This window comes from Lactuca virosa, chromosome 8 (genome assembly GCF_052849685.1).
Source record: "Lactuca virosa cultivar CGN04683 chromosome 8, Lactuca_virosa_CGN04683_v6, whole genome shotgun sequence".
Taxonomy (NCBI): Eukaryota; Viridiplantae; Streptophyta; class Magnoliopsida; order Asterales; family Asteraceae; genus Lactuca; species Lactuca virosa.
In genome coordinates, this window is record NC_136433.1 from 379,164,834 (window position 1) to 379,181,540 (window position 16,707).

General features: G+C 33.2%; 1 protein-coding gene across 1 annotated transcript; it reads left to right on the forward strand.

Moving 5' to 3' along the window:
* The first annotated feature begins 9,255 nt into the window (after nt 1-9,255).
* On the forward strand, nt 9,256-16,018 carry LOC145134902 (formin-like protein 4). The gene is made up of 2 exons (XM_079069710.1): nt 9,256-10,354; nt 14,599-16,018. The coding sequence occupies exons 1-2, from the start codon at nt 9,429-9,431 to the stop codon at nt 15,812-15,814; spliced, it is 2,142 nt and encodes a 713-aa protein (XP_078925836.1). The 5' UTR covers nt 9,256-9,428; the 3' UTR covers nt 15,815-16,018.
* The last annotated feature ends 689 nt before the right edge of the window (nt 16,019-16,707 follow it).

Genomic DNA, 16,707 nt, shown 5'->3' on the forward strand with positions numbered 1-16,707 from the left:
TGTTCTAATTTTCCGAATGCCTTGGGCGTTAAGAGGGAAAAAGGAATAGAATCGGATATGACTAAAGTGGTTAAAAAACTGTTAAGTACAATCTAAGGTTCGCCAAGGATTGGTCGCTTAAGGAAAGTTGGAAGTAAAGTAACGGAAGGACCATATTGACATTATTATGAATAGATAGGATTCTATTTATAATAAATTGTCATATGGCAAATATGGAATGTTTCCATATTGGGAGTTGAAGAATAGATGAGAAAGTTAGAAACTTTTATACAAGAAGGATGTTCAAAGGAATGTACTTTGAATTTGAGACTTCATTTCCATGGAATTGTCTTGTAACAATCTCCAAAGGAATATTTTGTAATATCATTGTTCAAGTCTCTGTGACTTTTGGCACCTAAACTTTACAAAAGAATCTTTGCATGATAGTTTAGAATCCAACACTTTCTAGCAGTGACAAAGAATTTGGAATTCTTACACTTGCAATAAGGATTTGGAATTTTGAAATTAGCATCATTGAAATGTTTTTCAATTGATCTATTTCACAAATTAAGGACCACAGACAAACATAGTGTGCATGCTTGGAGCATGGCATATCTATTGTTTAGACAAACATAGTGTGCATGCTTGGAGTGTGGCCTGAATATTGTTTTAAATCAAGTATTAAGTTGATTATTCGAAACATTATACAATGAATAATGAGTAATCAATATGACTCAAAAGTTTTTGGTCTATATAGGATTAGTATTATTCTTGTGTTTCATTTTGCATGTTTTGACTTCCCGAATAACTAGGTTATTCAAACCATCCACAGTCGATCATACTTTGGAAATAAGTATTGAGGCAAGACTGTCATGAATGGGTCTGTAGTTTGTCTATGACAAGGTGATTGCAGTGTTCATGAGTACTCCTGGAATAAGATTCGAGTATTGGATTCAACCCATGCTCATCTGAATCACTTCATGGATTTTATCATGAGTGATTGTGAGACGATAATATCTTATATTCTTGAAACAGATACATGTGAGTTGTAGTTGCGATTCGGTTGCACATTGACATATGTAAACGCACCAGTAACTTGGATGTTATAAAACATATCGTTGTGTGTAATTCGATGAGTAAGTATAAGCGAGCATTTGGGTCGAAGTTTATCTGTTCCTTTTATCCCATGTGGACCCCTCGATGATTTAGTGATGACATCAGGCCTGGACTGATTTGATTTATTCAATTAGTCGGTCGTCATAAATCAGAAATCGGGAAACAACATATGGACAGAAAGAATAATTAAAATCCATGTCTCAGTCCATATGATATCTAGAATAGAGGAATATATGATCCCTTATCTAATGGACGCGTCATTGACTAGGTCAGAGTTTTACAGCGGCTTTTAAGAGCTACGATTGCTAGTCGGGTTGGAGTCATGCTTGCAATGATAGTTATTAGACTTATCCAAGTGGGACCCTGTTGGATTAGTGTCTAAGTCCATAACTATAATTGGTATGTACTTGACCCGAGAGTAGCATGGTCCATTTGGGTTGCATGGCACCGGAACAATCTGAAGGATGGATAATTGAGAAGATGTTATTTATGGTTTATTAATTTATTATAAGTTCTAATATATTAATATGAAATCATATTATTTAATTAGTATTGATCAAGAATTAATTTGGAATTAATTTTGTGATCAAAAGAGACTAATTAAATATATAGGGATTGATTATGTAAATCATTCATTCTTATAATGTGGGCTTATGGTCCACAGTTCTTCATGTTGGGCTAAACCCGTGTGGTGACCCATGGATACTCCATGGAGGTTTTAACCCATGGAGCATGAGGGATATGGAAAGTCATGAGGGTTTACATGGTGTAACCCTAGTTAGCTACACTATATAAGAACTCCTCTAGCTCATGAAATTGGCACTAGTGGTTACCTAGATCTAAGAGAGTGGAAACACAAAAGGGCAAGCCGATTTTATGAGTGCAAGTGACATCTTCTCAAGTTCCTCGATTTGTTGGTGGTGTTGTGTGATTCCATTTGAGGTGAACCACTTGGGGCACTAAGTTCTTAAAGGTTCAAGGTTTCAACTGCACTAAAAGGTATGTCATCTAACTTGTATTTCATGTTGTTTATACTCCATTGTATGCTAGTTAGGATGATGCTTTGGAATATTGAATGTATGCATGTATAATAGAGAAAACATAGATCCAAAGCATCTAGGGTTGCATGTACACCATAGGAGTGTTAGAATGCTCAAAACCCAACAAAAGAAGCCAACAAGCTCAACAAGGACATGGTGATTTCCCAATATATAATTTTCCTGGAGTAGTCTCTCCGGGAGTTTTAACAGAATTGAGGAAAAAGCTGGAAAATTTACAAACAAGACAGTTCTACATCCCGAATGTAGTTGATTGGCAATGGCTTGAGCAAGTTGGATTGGTGGAAGCAATGAATCCTTACTTGACCAAAATATTTGTAGATGATGGGGTTAGGATAACATGTACAGGGTGGAGGAGATTATTCCAGATTTAGGAGCCCGTGTACAAGGAACTGTGTTTGGAGTTCTTTTCTATAGTCTGGTTTATGGGAAGAACATATATGTTTGATACCGACAACCTAGTATTTTGTTTCGGTGGAGAACAAAGGGAATGCAGTGTGACGGAGTTGGCATGGAGAATGGGTTTGTACAACCGCTCAGAGGCGATGACTGAGGGATTTGGTGTCTTTTTAGATACATGTCACACGAATTTCCCGCAAGGAGTGAATGGAACCAATTGGTGGACCACAATTTCTAATGGAGTGCACATCCCTTCAGTTGCACAAGAAGGCGATATTAGGTCGGCTGTTCACCGTCTCATTCATCGGTTCATCTCTAGCACCATCAATATGAGGAAGGATAGTGATAAGGTCCCTATTCTTGATGTGTTTTTCTTATGGAGTATCATCACTCCCGTGGTCTTTTGCAACATACCCCATTGTTTGGAAACATATTTGGAAAGTTGGGCAGCCAAGGACAGAAAGGGGACGCCAATCTGTGGCAGTATGTTTGTCACCAAATTAGCAAAATCATATGGGTTGTTTGATAGGGGAGCAACGGATATCCTGACTTTGATGCCAACTCATGCCTTCAATGTTCTTCTTTATAAGAGGGCTAGGATTGTGGAGGATAATTGAGGGAATAACTTTTCTATTCCCGATGATGATGAAGTGGTACAACCAGAGCAAGTAGGGAGGAGAGTGAGGCCACGGACCGAAGCCGTTCATGAGGAGTCTCCGGTGATTTCCATGGAGGATGAAATGCCCATGTATTTGTACAACCGGGAAATGAGGCAATACCAAGACAACATAGGTCAGGGTCTTAACTACTGAAATATGCACACCGATCTCTTTTAACATATGCAAATCTCAAGGCCGGATGGATATCCCACCTCTTATCCTTACATTCGAAATTGGGATAAGTTATAGGGAAGCATGCAAGGTGGAGTCGGTAGGAGTGGAGCCGGGGGAGAATATGAAGATTAACTATCCTTTTTCTCAATTTGTGTTTGAAGAGTTTAAAGACGATTTTTATTTGTTTGTTTTATTTTTTTGTGTGTTTGGTTGGTTTGTTCTTAAAACTTCTAGTAATTAGGGGTAATGTAGGAGTTTTAATTTAATGTTTGTTTTCCTTTTTGTTATGTAGTTTTTGTCTTTGATTTCTGCAGAAAATTAGGTTGAGAATTGAGTGATTATTAAAGCGTGAGAGGAACCAAGTGAGGGGTCATGTCCTGACGAGAAATTAGAAGATTTTGAGTGAAAACTTTGATTTTGGTGATTATATGCAAAAAGGGGACCATGTTACAGAAGACATAGAAAGGTGTATTGAATTAATACCCTTTTTAGCCAAGGAATCAACGTTGAAGCAAAAAATAGTGAAATCACGATCTGAGCATCAAACACGCCGTGGTCATAACCCAACACTGCGTGTTCCAGTGAAAAAACGCGATTTCTGACTGAGCATCAATCCAATACGGCGTGTTTTCCCTTACCAACTTGGTGTGTTGTAGCTTCAGTCAACTTTTTCGAGTCATTGATTCGCGCCTACTCAAGGCAGGCATTGTTCACATTTCTTGAGTCCATTCTGAGGCATTCCAAGATGCTTTTTCTAGTTATATTAGGAGTTGTCAACCACATGAGACGTATGACACCCAAGGCATGGATGAGCTGTTCCCATGCCAAAGTCAACTGAAGAAGGAGCATAAAGAAGAAATATCAACCTCGCCACTTCTATACTAGGGGAGTCCGTTCCTTTTCTCCCTTTTTACTTGTTCTTTATTATGCATAGCATGCAATGGGGACATTGCATAAAATAAGTGTGGGGTAGGGGATTGGTTACATTAGTTAAGTTAGAATCCAGGTATAATTTTGAAAAATCTGAACATAAAAATTTGTTAGGATAATTTAGAAAATTATGGTAAAAGCAATTAGGATTCCATGCTAGTATTGTGTTTGATGATTCTTTGAGGACCTAAATGTTTAGTTGAGCGATATACGTTATAGTGCATTTGTGGCCTCCTTATTCTAGTGAAATCATGGAACAAAAACATAACCTTGCTTAATTTGAGGGACGCAACATGTTTAGCATCATGCACTTGAAATGTATCCCGAAAAGCTTAAGTAGTCATTGCACATTAAGACTAATGCCTTTAATCAATAAAAGTTGAAGTTAAAACCCCTTGCTTAAGCATATGTTTTTTTTAGGATTTTCAGATCTACGTGAAAAAAAAGTGTGTATGAAAAACAAAAAGTGTGCTGAAATGTTTGAAAGAATCTACAAGCTATGAAGACGAAGAAATATCATGAAGAAAAGCTGCAAATTATCAAAGATTCAAGGAGAAAGTTATCATGTCCTTTATTTTTATTGTATTTTTCTTTTCTAGGTTATTTTTCCATATGTATGCTTGGGGGTTTAACCAAAAAAACCTTGAGGTTAAGAAAGTTTTATGCGGATAGATTCGGAGGGATGCATAAAATGAGCATTGTTCAAAAGAAGTGGGCGAGTGTTTATGAAGATCGTAAGTATTTAGGATTAGGGGGTCCTTAGGAAAAATTAGACACAAATGCATGCGTTGTGGTCTTGTCATAATGGCTGAGTTTTATTTGGATTGTCTTATATGGTATTAGTGTGTTAGAATTCAGTTTTGCTTGGGGGCAAACAAATGTCAGGTGTGGGGTATTTTGATATTGGCATATTTAATCATATAATCCATGCATTATCTTAATACTTTATGTAGTATTTGTTTCAAATATTGAACAAAATGTGCTTAATTAGTTTAAAATTTCTTTTTCAGCAAAAAAAGACATGCTCGGAAGGAAAATGAAGCGAAATTGGCAATTGGAAGCTCGGATCTTGGATTTTGAACAAGAATATGAAAATGCAGAAGAACACGACGTGTTATCCTTAAACACGGCGTGTTGAGATGGAAAATCCCGATGAAATAGTGCCTTGCCGTACACACGTTTTTTAATGAAGAACACGACGTGTTGGTTCCTAGAACACGTCGTGTTGCACCGATTTTCAGAATCTATTTAACGATCACTTCTGTTCGAAAACCTAACAATTGGTGGAGCTTTTTAGCGATTTTTGGAGGCCAGAGACATCCCAAAGGAGCTGTGGATTACAAAATTTGACTTGAAGCTTTTGGTTAAAGAGATCTAAGGCAAAATCACATCTTCTTTACTTAATTCTCTTGTTTACATCAAGTTTACACTATTAAATTTCGTTATTATGATTGTTTCTGCTAAAGTCATGGGCTAAACACCCTACTTTCGTTTAGAGAAGAGGATCTTATGATTATGGTTTGATTTTGTGGCTTTTGATTATGTTTAATTGATTACTCATCATGCTAAGTTTGTTAAAAGAACATTATGTATTAATGACAATTATTTTCTGTTGATTAATGAGTTTATTGAGATTGCATGAACATCTTTCTTGATTGCTTGCCTCTTATGATTTTGTGACCATCAAGATTGTAAGCCTAGTGTTGTGAACATAACCTAGGGTTAACTAGTAAATAAGTAAGTTAGTGTGTGAGATATATATGATGACGAACCATATATAAGTTAATTGAACCAACCAATTTAATTAACTATTATTACAAGTCTTGCATGATTCGAACTTAACACTAGGAAACTTGTTAGTTTAATCAACTGACCACTACTTGATTTGAATTGTTTGCTAAATGATTAGTAATAGTGAACATGAACCTAATCATATTAGAAATCGGTAATTGATGATATATTAATCTATTGCACTTGCCTCGAAATCAACCATAGGATTAAGTGAATTAAATCTAAACGAAAGTCTTTTTAATATTATTGAATCAAGTTGTCTTTTGTCCTTCAATTAGTTGTTAATTGTTTCTTTGTTAAGTGCTTAATTGATTGTCTAAGTTTCTAGTCTTGCAAAACTAGAGAAACCCCCCCCCCCCCCTTTTTAATAATTGTTTTAATTAGTTAACATTAGTAATAGTTTAATTGTTTTACCGTTCCCTGTGTTCGATACCTTACTTACTTGCACTAAACTACTATTCGATTAGGTACACTACCTATCGTGTATAGGTTTTTGTTTAAGTTAGTTACGATTAAAACTAGTACATTCTACACGTATCAATACTATTTTTATAGTTAAAAATTTTGATTTTAACAGTTTTGGACCAAACTATCAGTGCATACTGTTTCTATACTTATTTTTTTTTTTAATTTTAACAGTTTTGGACCAAACTGCCCCTACATACTGTTTTATAGTTAAAAAAATGATTTTAACATTTTTGGACCAAACTGCCCCTACATACCGTTTGCCCTTATTTTTTTTTTTTTTACATTTCCACTGATTTGCAATGATTTTCTAACAACCTTTTTCAATATTATTTTTCCAAATAACACTTAGCGGGAAAAAAACATGTACTTAACCAAACTGCATGTGTCCAAGATTTTAAATTTACTCTAATATGCAGGTGGAGAAATGTTGAAAATCAATGAACAATTTGGTTATAAAACTGTGTATAAAGCTTGAGACACAAATTGATAATCTTATTGCAGAAAATAAAAACATTCGTTTATCCATTATACTAGCTGAAAAACTGCATTATTGCATCCACCTGCACGTACAATCCATTTATGAAGATACAAGTTCGTTGAATAAGAAATTAGTATTGTATTGACATTCACATAGAACTTTTTTTTAACGTGCAACTTTTTTGATGCATCGATGTACCAGCTTTCTATTCAATGTATCAAATAAAAACTGGTAACCCTTTAAAAAATAAACTGAAAAAAGTAAGATGTCACCTTTTTTTCGATTTTATATTTTTGGTCTAGATTTTTAATTTTTTTTACGAATTTGGTCAAAAAATTCAATTTTATTAAGAATTCGACCAAAATTTAATTTAATTTATAAATGCATTTTTCTATAACTTTGTTATGACATTTTTTAAAAATTATAAGTTTGTTAAAGATTTTTATCTTAATGTTTTACAAGTTTTTAAAATTATTTTATAACATTTTTATAAATTTTATAGAAAAATTTACTATTTGTTATACTTATTTACAAAAAAGTTATAAACTTACTTTACATTTTTAATACAGTGTTTATTATAACTTTTTAAATTTTTTTGTACTTTTATACAATTTTAATACAACTATTTTTTAAAAAATATATACAAAATTTGTACATTAAACTATATGTATGAAAAATTCGTAATAAAAATTAATGCTTAAACTAGATTCATAACAACATTTAGAATATAGGCCAAAAAATAACAATTAATATATTTTGTGTTTTTTTCGGATTAAACCTCAAATTTATTTTTTTGTCTGAAAAAAACATTGCATTTTTTTTTTCCGATTTGACCATTTTAGTCATTTTTTTGTAAAAGAATTGTAAAATGTGATGATTTTTCAAGAAAAACTAAAAAAAGTTGAGGGTTTATTTGGAAGCATTTAGAAGGTGAAAGTTTTTTTGGAAAACGAAAAATACAAAGTTAAGGGCTTTTTCAGAAAAAAATAATACAATGTATTTTTCAGACAAAAAATAAATGTAAGATTTTTAATCCGAAAAAAAACCAAAAATATAAGATTTTTTTTATTAAGAATCACCCTTTTCACAAAAAGCAAGCATACAATCAAATGGAACAAGCAAGTAGGGCTGGCAAATATGTATCATAGAGAACCAACCAATATATTACCAACCGAACCAATAAAATCGGTAGCCAAGTTGTTTGGTAGCCAATATGTTTGGCTGGTAATACCTTGCCAATTAAGTAATCTTGGTATGGTAATGGTATGAAATTTTGAATATCACGGTTGTACCATACCAACCAACTATATATATATATATATATATATATATATATATATATATATATATATATATATATATATATATATATATATATCAATTAATAAATACAAATAAATATGAGTTCTCATATCTTCATGTTTCAATTAGAATAACAACTAAAAAGGCTTAGAATTACTAAACTAACACATTGACAGACAAATTTCTTGATATTTATTTTTTGATGTGCACGAGATCGGTATACAAAAGCACATCATACTAAAACTTAAAAGGAATACTAACTTCTCATTCATTGTACTGTTTCCATTTTCTTCCTCTAGCAACTTGCTAGGGATGGACCTCTTTTAATCAATTTAGTGGTTTCCAAAAAAAAAATAAAAAATACTAACACAAGCGAGTGAAGCAACGACCAAATGTCCAAAAATTCAACTTATATTCACGTATAGTACATATTAGTTAAAATTTTTGGTATATACCAAATACCAATATATATATACCAACCAAATTTGTTGGTAGGCAAATTAATTGGTACAAAGTACACTGGTACGGTACTGGTCGCTAAAATCTGATACCAACTATAGTTGGTACGGTACACGGTTTGTAGAAAAAAAAAGTCGGTACCGTACCAATTCCACCCCTACAAGCAAGGGTATTTTAAGTTTTTAACCATCCGGTCGCAACCCCCAAAATGTCTAAAAAAAGGTTATTTTCGTCATTTTGAAAGACAACCGGTGATCTCGACATGTAACAAAGTTGGAGCCACAACAATACAAAAGAACCCCACACAAATCTTCTAATTGGACACATAGGAGGGTATTTTAGTCATTTTCTTATCCATTGTATGAAAGAATCATTAAACAAAGTTAAGCAAATAAACCGGAAATGGTCAACTACTTTTTCTGAGAAGTCGTCAATTGGGTTCATAAACACCAAATCCAAAAACACAATAAGCAGAAAGTGAACTCGTCAAATCCAAATCCATCATACAACTAAACTGTCAATGCGTTATGTACAAGACGATAAAACACAACTACTTCACCCAACCCTTCTTTACCTTCTTCCTCAAAACCTCCTTTCTCAAATCTTTCCAAATTCATGGCTGCAAAATTCCAATTTCTGCCATTGCACTTGCAAACCTCGTTACTATTACTTTTCTTGTTTTCAAATCTTTTATCGGCTTCTCAATCTACTCCTCAAAACATCCAAGTCTACTTTCCGATACCAACTCCACCACCACCACCACCACCACTGTCGCAAACAACACCGCCACCGGAAACCACCATCTCCACCGCATCAAGATCATCCAATAAACCCATTGCGAAAGCAGTTGTCATCACTGCATCATGTACTCTGGTTTTATCAGGGCTGTTGTTCTTATTGCTCTTGAAGCTTAAACTCCGTTCGAAGAAAGAAACCACGAATTTATACGCTGATAGCCGGATTAATTACAGTAATGACGATCTGGGTATGCAGAAAAATGATGAATTTATGAGTTTTGGAGCGATCAAAAAGGTGATTGTTGACGATGATCATGAACAAGGACTTGACGTGATTTACTTGAAAATGGTTCATGATAATGGCGGAAGAAAGTCAAAGTTTGACTGTCCTATTCAAGAAATCCATTTCATCAGAGAAAAATCCTCCGGTTCTCGTATTTGGCGATTAGAAGATCATAATTCTGATTCTGTTCAAGTTATTGATGTTATCGAGGATGTGAGAAATCAAGAAACGATGGAAAGTCAACTATTGTTGCAATCACCGCCGCTACCACCGCCTAATGCGGCGGTTCCACCCCCTCCACCACCGGTGTTGGAAAAGAAGAGTAGTGCGCCACTACCACCGATTCTGCCTAAAAGTGGTGGTTTGACTTTGTTGTCACAACGACCACCACCACTTCCAAAGGGTAATATGTCTTTATCTAATGACAATAAGGTCAAACTTAAGCCTTTACATTGGGATAAAGTCAACGCTAATGTAGAGCATGACATGGTGTGGCACAAACTACGCAATGGTTCTTTCAGGTAAAAATGTTATTGTTTAATTTTCTTTTATTCAAACTTAAGCCTTTACTAAAATAATTATACAATCATTTCAAAGAACGTAAAAAAATTCTTTATCACAACTTGTATAATGGTTGTAGATTATAAATGTGCTTTTGACATTAAGTTTGTCAGATTTGTCTTTATGACAATTTATCGGTTTTGTTCTTAGACCGGAGGGTGTGGAAGGATGTTTCCCTCACTTTTTGTGGGTCACACTATTTTTTCTTTCACTTTTTTTCCCTCACCTAAAACCCAAGGAATGGGTGGGAAGTTTCCCTCACTATTTTTTTATATTTTTTTAAAAATATATTTCATACATATATTATACTCATTTTGTAGGGAATTAAAAACCATAAATTTTAATATATATTTTATATTTTTTTTTGATAGGTATATAATTTTATAAATATTAAAAAGGATAAAAAGAAAAAAGAAAAAAAAATTGTCCAATAGCATGAAGAGAGAGAGTGCGGCACTCCCTCCCCCCACCTCTTTCCCGCGGGATGTTTCCCTCACCCAAGGAGTGGTGTTCAAGAGTGAGGGAAGCTTCCCTCACCCCTTTCCCGCTTCCACTCCGTCCAGCCTTAACGAATAAAAAATGTCACAAGGACAAACCGAAAAAATTTAACAAATTTAAAGACTTTGATATAAAAGCTTTTACAAATAACATACTTTTTCATCGGAATCGATGATAAGTTATGTAAAAAGTAAAAATAAGATTTTCTTTTTAGAGATTCTTTAAATATGTCATGTAAATTACTATATAATAATTATATAAAATTCTTATTTAAGTATGAATATAATAATATTTTTTGTACGATACGATAGGATAAAAAAATTATTCGAATTAAAACTTACATAAAATAAAATGTCGATCGAAATGGTACCCATAATGCATTGAATTATATAAAATATAAAGAAATATTATAATTGTTTATTTCCTAAGATCCATTGAACTCGGGCAAAAATTCAATGGAACATATTTTAACAAGCAAAATTAAGTACATAGTTTCTCAAATTTGTATGCAATCCATAACTTTTTTTTTTTTTTTTTATAAAGATGGTCTTTGAATAATTAGTCATTGACCCATATAAAATGACTTTTAAACATATTTCTTTACAGTAGGCCTTATACTTGGATTAGGTTTGGGTTGGTGGGTCATGCATTGGTGGGTTGAAATACATTGATCCAATCCAACCCATATAATATATGAGTTGGTGGGTTGGCGGGTTGAAAACATCAACTCAATGCAACTCACATAACCTGTTTAAGTAGATGGGCTCACGTGTTAGTTAGTCGATTTCAGGTCAAAGAGTCGACAGGTTATTTTCGAGAAACTTTTCAAATGTTAAATTTATACGAATTATACACTTCTATAAACTAATTAATAATTAGTATTTTACATTGATTAGAACGAAATGAACAATCAAATACATGCACACCTCACCTCTCATGTCTGGAACTCTGGATCGAGAATTGGATTTTAGGATAGGAGTGTTAGCACTTAGTCACTTAGGGCACGTCGTATATTAACTATATTTCATTAATCCATAAATAAAATTCTATTATATATATATATATATATATATATATATATATATATATATATATATATATATATATATATATATATATTCAGGTTGGCGGGTTGACCCACGAACCCAAACATGTAACCCAACCAAACCTAGAAATAAACAGGTTGGCAGGTTAGAAATCTCAACCCAAACTCGTTTATTTTCATGTTGGGTTACAGGTGGGCTGAAATGTGTCACCCCTACCTTATACTCTATATTTATCTTTTTTTAGTTATCATTTATATTGAAATTAAATTACCAAGGCCAACCATACCCACTACACCCCATTCCATACTACCCCCACCTGCTACCTTCTACCACCACCATCGTCCACTATCAACCACCATCATTTTCATCAGATATCTTGTAGACTTTCCAACTTTTAGATGGAGATAGAAAACATGTAAAAGAAATCACACACATTATTACACTCACCGTTAAACACACACCAAATACACAAAATAAGGATGGAAGACACCTGGAAACACACACAAACAACAAAAGTTCTCTAAATTATTCTCCCCATTATTCTTTTCCTATCCTCGATACACATAACTACACACATCAAGCACACATAAATAATAGAGCAATTTTAAGCGTCTCCACTACTTCTTTTTGGTGAATTCTCAAATCAAAACCAGCTTTGAAGAATATATATTTACATATCTCACTAATATAAATCTAAGATGAAACAAATCAAAGAACACTTATTAGTTTACCCATCACACTCCCATCATCGTTGTATACTCTAGAATTGGAGAATCAGGTAGCTGCCAACGTGGTTGTGATTCGTGAAAGAGGTAACACGTTTCACACATTTTCAGTCGCATGCTGTGTATGGATTTGAGCCAGTCGTGTGCAATTTTGTGATTATGCAGTTCACATACCGAGTGACACTTTAGAATGTAAAACCACATGGAATAAGTTTGAAACAATAAAAAACATATCGGGAATCATGGAACAAACAAAAAAGTGAAAAAAAAATCACTATTAAGTACTAACAAACATTCAATAGCTTTTGATGCTCATGGAATAAATATTAACAAGCAATAATTAAAAAAAAAAAAACCAGCAGTGATCGAATCCAATTAAACATACTGCCTATATTGAATTAAATTACTATCATTAATTCATGATTGTGAAACGACCTTGCTGATTCGTTATTCACGTTTATTATTATTATTTTTTAGTTTAACTTGTATTGGGCTATGAATATTGGATTATATCTTAAAAAATATTGGAGTATTAAAGTTTAGAATGTGAGCTTTAAAAATCTGATTTATATATTTTTCTTTGTCAAAAATATTAAGGCGGTTCATTTAAAATTTTTTAGGTAGGTCACAAATTTTAAGTTTTATAACTTATTATAAAAAATAAAAAAAAAGGTGGGTCAAGTGACCCACCATCGTATCAAATAATCTCGCCAGTGCACATACCTCATCTCACACGATTTTGAGTAAGCTTGTTAATTAACAAGATCTAGTCAAAAAGCTTTTTTCATTTCTTGTGGTACCCATAAATTTTTAACCCACTAGAACTATACAACATCTAAAAACAACTAATAAAAAGGAAAAGGAAAAAGCTTTCATATTGTAAGAGATACAATAAGTCTTTGTATATTGAGTTTTTCATTGAAGTTCTCTTATTGTAGATGCTTTGTTAGTATTCTATTGTAAGTGGATTTAACTATTGTATGCAATGTGTATGTTTTAAACAATGAAAAAAACGCATAAAACTAGTTTGATCCTAAAAGAAGAGATTTTTATTGTTCGAAAAAAAAATCATAATTTCAAGAGAATTTACAATAAAAAAAATTAACTTATTTTTTATATAAACAACAAAAACAAGTCTTAAAGTATATCCATTGTACTAAAAACCTTTTTACAAATAAATAGGATGTTCCATTTGGAAGATAGGTGATCAATGGTTAATTTGAAGTGGTGTATTTTGAGTAATTTTGTTGATTTTTCTTGGAGTTTTGGGTTGGATGGAGAATTGGAAGAAACAATTTTTTATCAAATAAAAAATGTTTAAATGAAAAATTAAAAGTTGTTGTGTGTTAATAAAATTAAATAATTGTTGGTATTTATAATCGTTGAAAAATTGTATTTATAATCTTAAGGCACATTGAACTGATTAGAATTTAATTATTGCACGTCATCATTTTAAATTTAATACAACTCTATATTAATTTTCCTACAATGCATTAAACTTTATATAGTTTAATGAAATTTATTTTTAATAATTGAAAGATTTTTTTTCCTTTTTTTTTGAAAAGTTCAATGGTCATTGACCTCGATACTCATTAAATATTAACATGATCTAGAGTTTAAACCATTAAATGTCAATTAGACATGTTATTTAATTCAAATATACTATGCAATAGATGCTTTTAAAGTGAAAAACTCATGTAAATGAATAAAATGCTATTAAAACTATATAGAAAAAACTCTATGAATAAACCTATAAATTACATATAACTTTTAAAAAAAATAAAATGGAAATATGCTTCCATAATATATATATATATATATATATATATATATATATATATATATATATATATATATATATATATATATTTTACTTTGATCAACTATTTTACCCAAAAACTATAAATACCTAAACATACTCCTTTTGCATTTCAGGGTTGACGATGATCAAATGAAATCCCTTTTCGGAACCATCGCCACCGACAAGCCATCGCCATCACAAGAATCCACCACCTCACCGGGGAAGGGCGGCCAGTCTATGATTTTCCTACTCGACACCAGAAAATCTCAAAACATAGCAATCGTTCTTAAATCCATCGCCATTTCTAGACACAAAATCATCGAGTGTCTACAACAGGGTCATGGCCTCGACATCGACACCCTCGAAAAGCTCAATCGAATAACCCCATCAAAAGAAGAAGCAACAATCATCCTCGAATTCGAAGGAGACATCACAAAATTGGCCGATGCTGAATCGTTCCTCTATCATATCCTCAGATCTGTTCCCTCTGCTTTCACTCGATTCAGCATCATGCTGTTCAAATTGAACTACTATTCAGAAGTATCAGACCTCAATAACTCGTTACGAACCCTAGAAGCAGCTTGCAAAGAGCTCAAAACTCGAGGGCTTTTCGTTAAGCTTTTAGAAGCTGTTTTGAAAGCCGGGAATCGGATGAATGCAGGAACTTCAAGAGGTAATGCTCAAGCGTTTAATCTCAATTCTCTCCTGAAACTCTCAGACGTTAAAAGCAGCGATGGAACGACTACTTTGCTTCACTTCGTCGTCGAGGAAGTCGTCCGATTAGAAGGGAAACGCTGCAATATCAACAGAAGCACCGGTGGATCTAGTGGCGCTGCATTTACAGAGAGTTATTACATAAAGCTAGGGTTACCGGTGGTCGGAGGAGTGAGTTCGGAGTTTTGTAACGTGAAGAAAGCTGCCGGAATCGAGTATGACGCCTTTTCGAAAACATGTTCGGGGTTGAGAAACCATTTGGCGGAAATCAAGAAAAGTATGGAAGAATGTGAGGGTGATGGTGGTTTTGTGAGAGAAATGGGGAGGTTTCTTGAAGAAGCGGAAATGGAGATTGAAACGTTGAGAGAAGAAGAGGAAAGAGTTATGGGGGTTGTGAAGATGACGAATGAGTATTATCAAGCAGGGGGTTCGAAGGAGTTTGAATTGTTTGTGATAATAAGAGCGTTTCTTGAAATGGTTGACAAGGCTTGTGTTGATATTGCTGTAAAATTGCAGAAGAGAAGAACTGGCGGTGGGTCACCGGAGGCGGGGAAGAGGGCGGAGGTAAAGTTTCCGGCGTTGCCTGCAAATTTCAGGATTGGTACAAGTAGTGGTAGTTCAAGTGATTCGGATTAAAGTATACAACGAAGCATTGGAGCTGACAAAATGTACATAGCCAAACATGGTGTCCACCCGTTTTTGCATTCTTCAAAATTCAAACAGTGATTGATTATTAAAAGAAAATACAGTAAATAATCTCATTTATTTTAATTTACCGAAATAACAGCTACTTTTAAAATATTGTATTTGAGATTTGAGACTAAATTAAATTTGTTTAGTAAGGCATTTGGAAATTGGAATTACAAATGTTTTATTTTTGAGATTTTCTAATGCGTCACATAATTGCATATATAACATAAGAAATATTAATTACGTGAAATATTTACTATAATTAAATATGAATTGCATTAATTGTAAATAATACATTTCTTGTTGCGCATTCGGTCTCCGAGAGACTAAGAATAATCATACATGAATGTGGTTTGGGTAGCCCGGAACACCTAACGTGAATACACAATCAATTCGTAAGTCACCGACCAGGAAGCTTTATCAAATCGACACTCTGATGCTAAAGTTAGTAATGTTATATTTGACTTATCGAAATTAATTGTGTGTAATGGAATATTGGATGTATCTTACAATTTCCTGTATTATACTTGAGTTCGTGGGAACTATCATCTTCCGATATTGAGCAGATTTCGAGTCTTATCACATTTTTTGTTCATAAGACCGAAGGTACATATGGATGTACTTTTTCTATCATTAACCGTCACATTTCGTTAACCGTAGGTGTTGTCATCAATCGAGTATATCACAGGTTGTTTTGTTTATAGTTCTAACGTATCGATCTTTTCTTTAGTTCAAGAATCAAATTGATCCTATGTATGACTTAATTGGTTTGGTTGTCAGGACATATATATATATATATATATATATATATATATATATATATATATATATATATATAT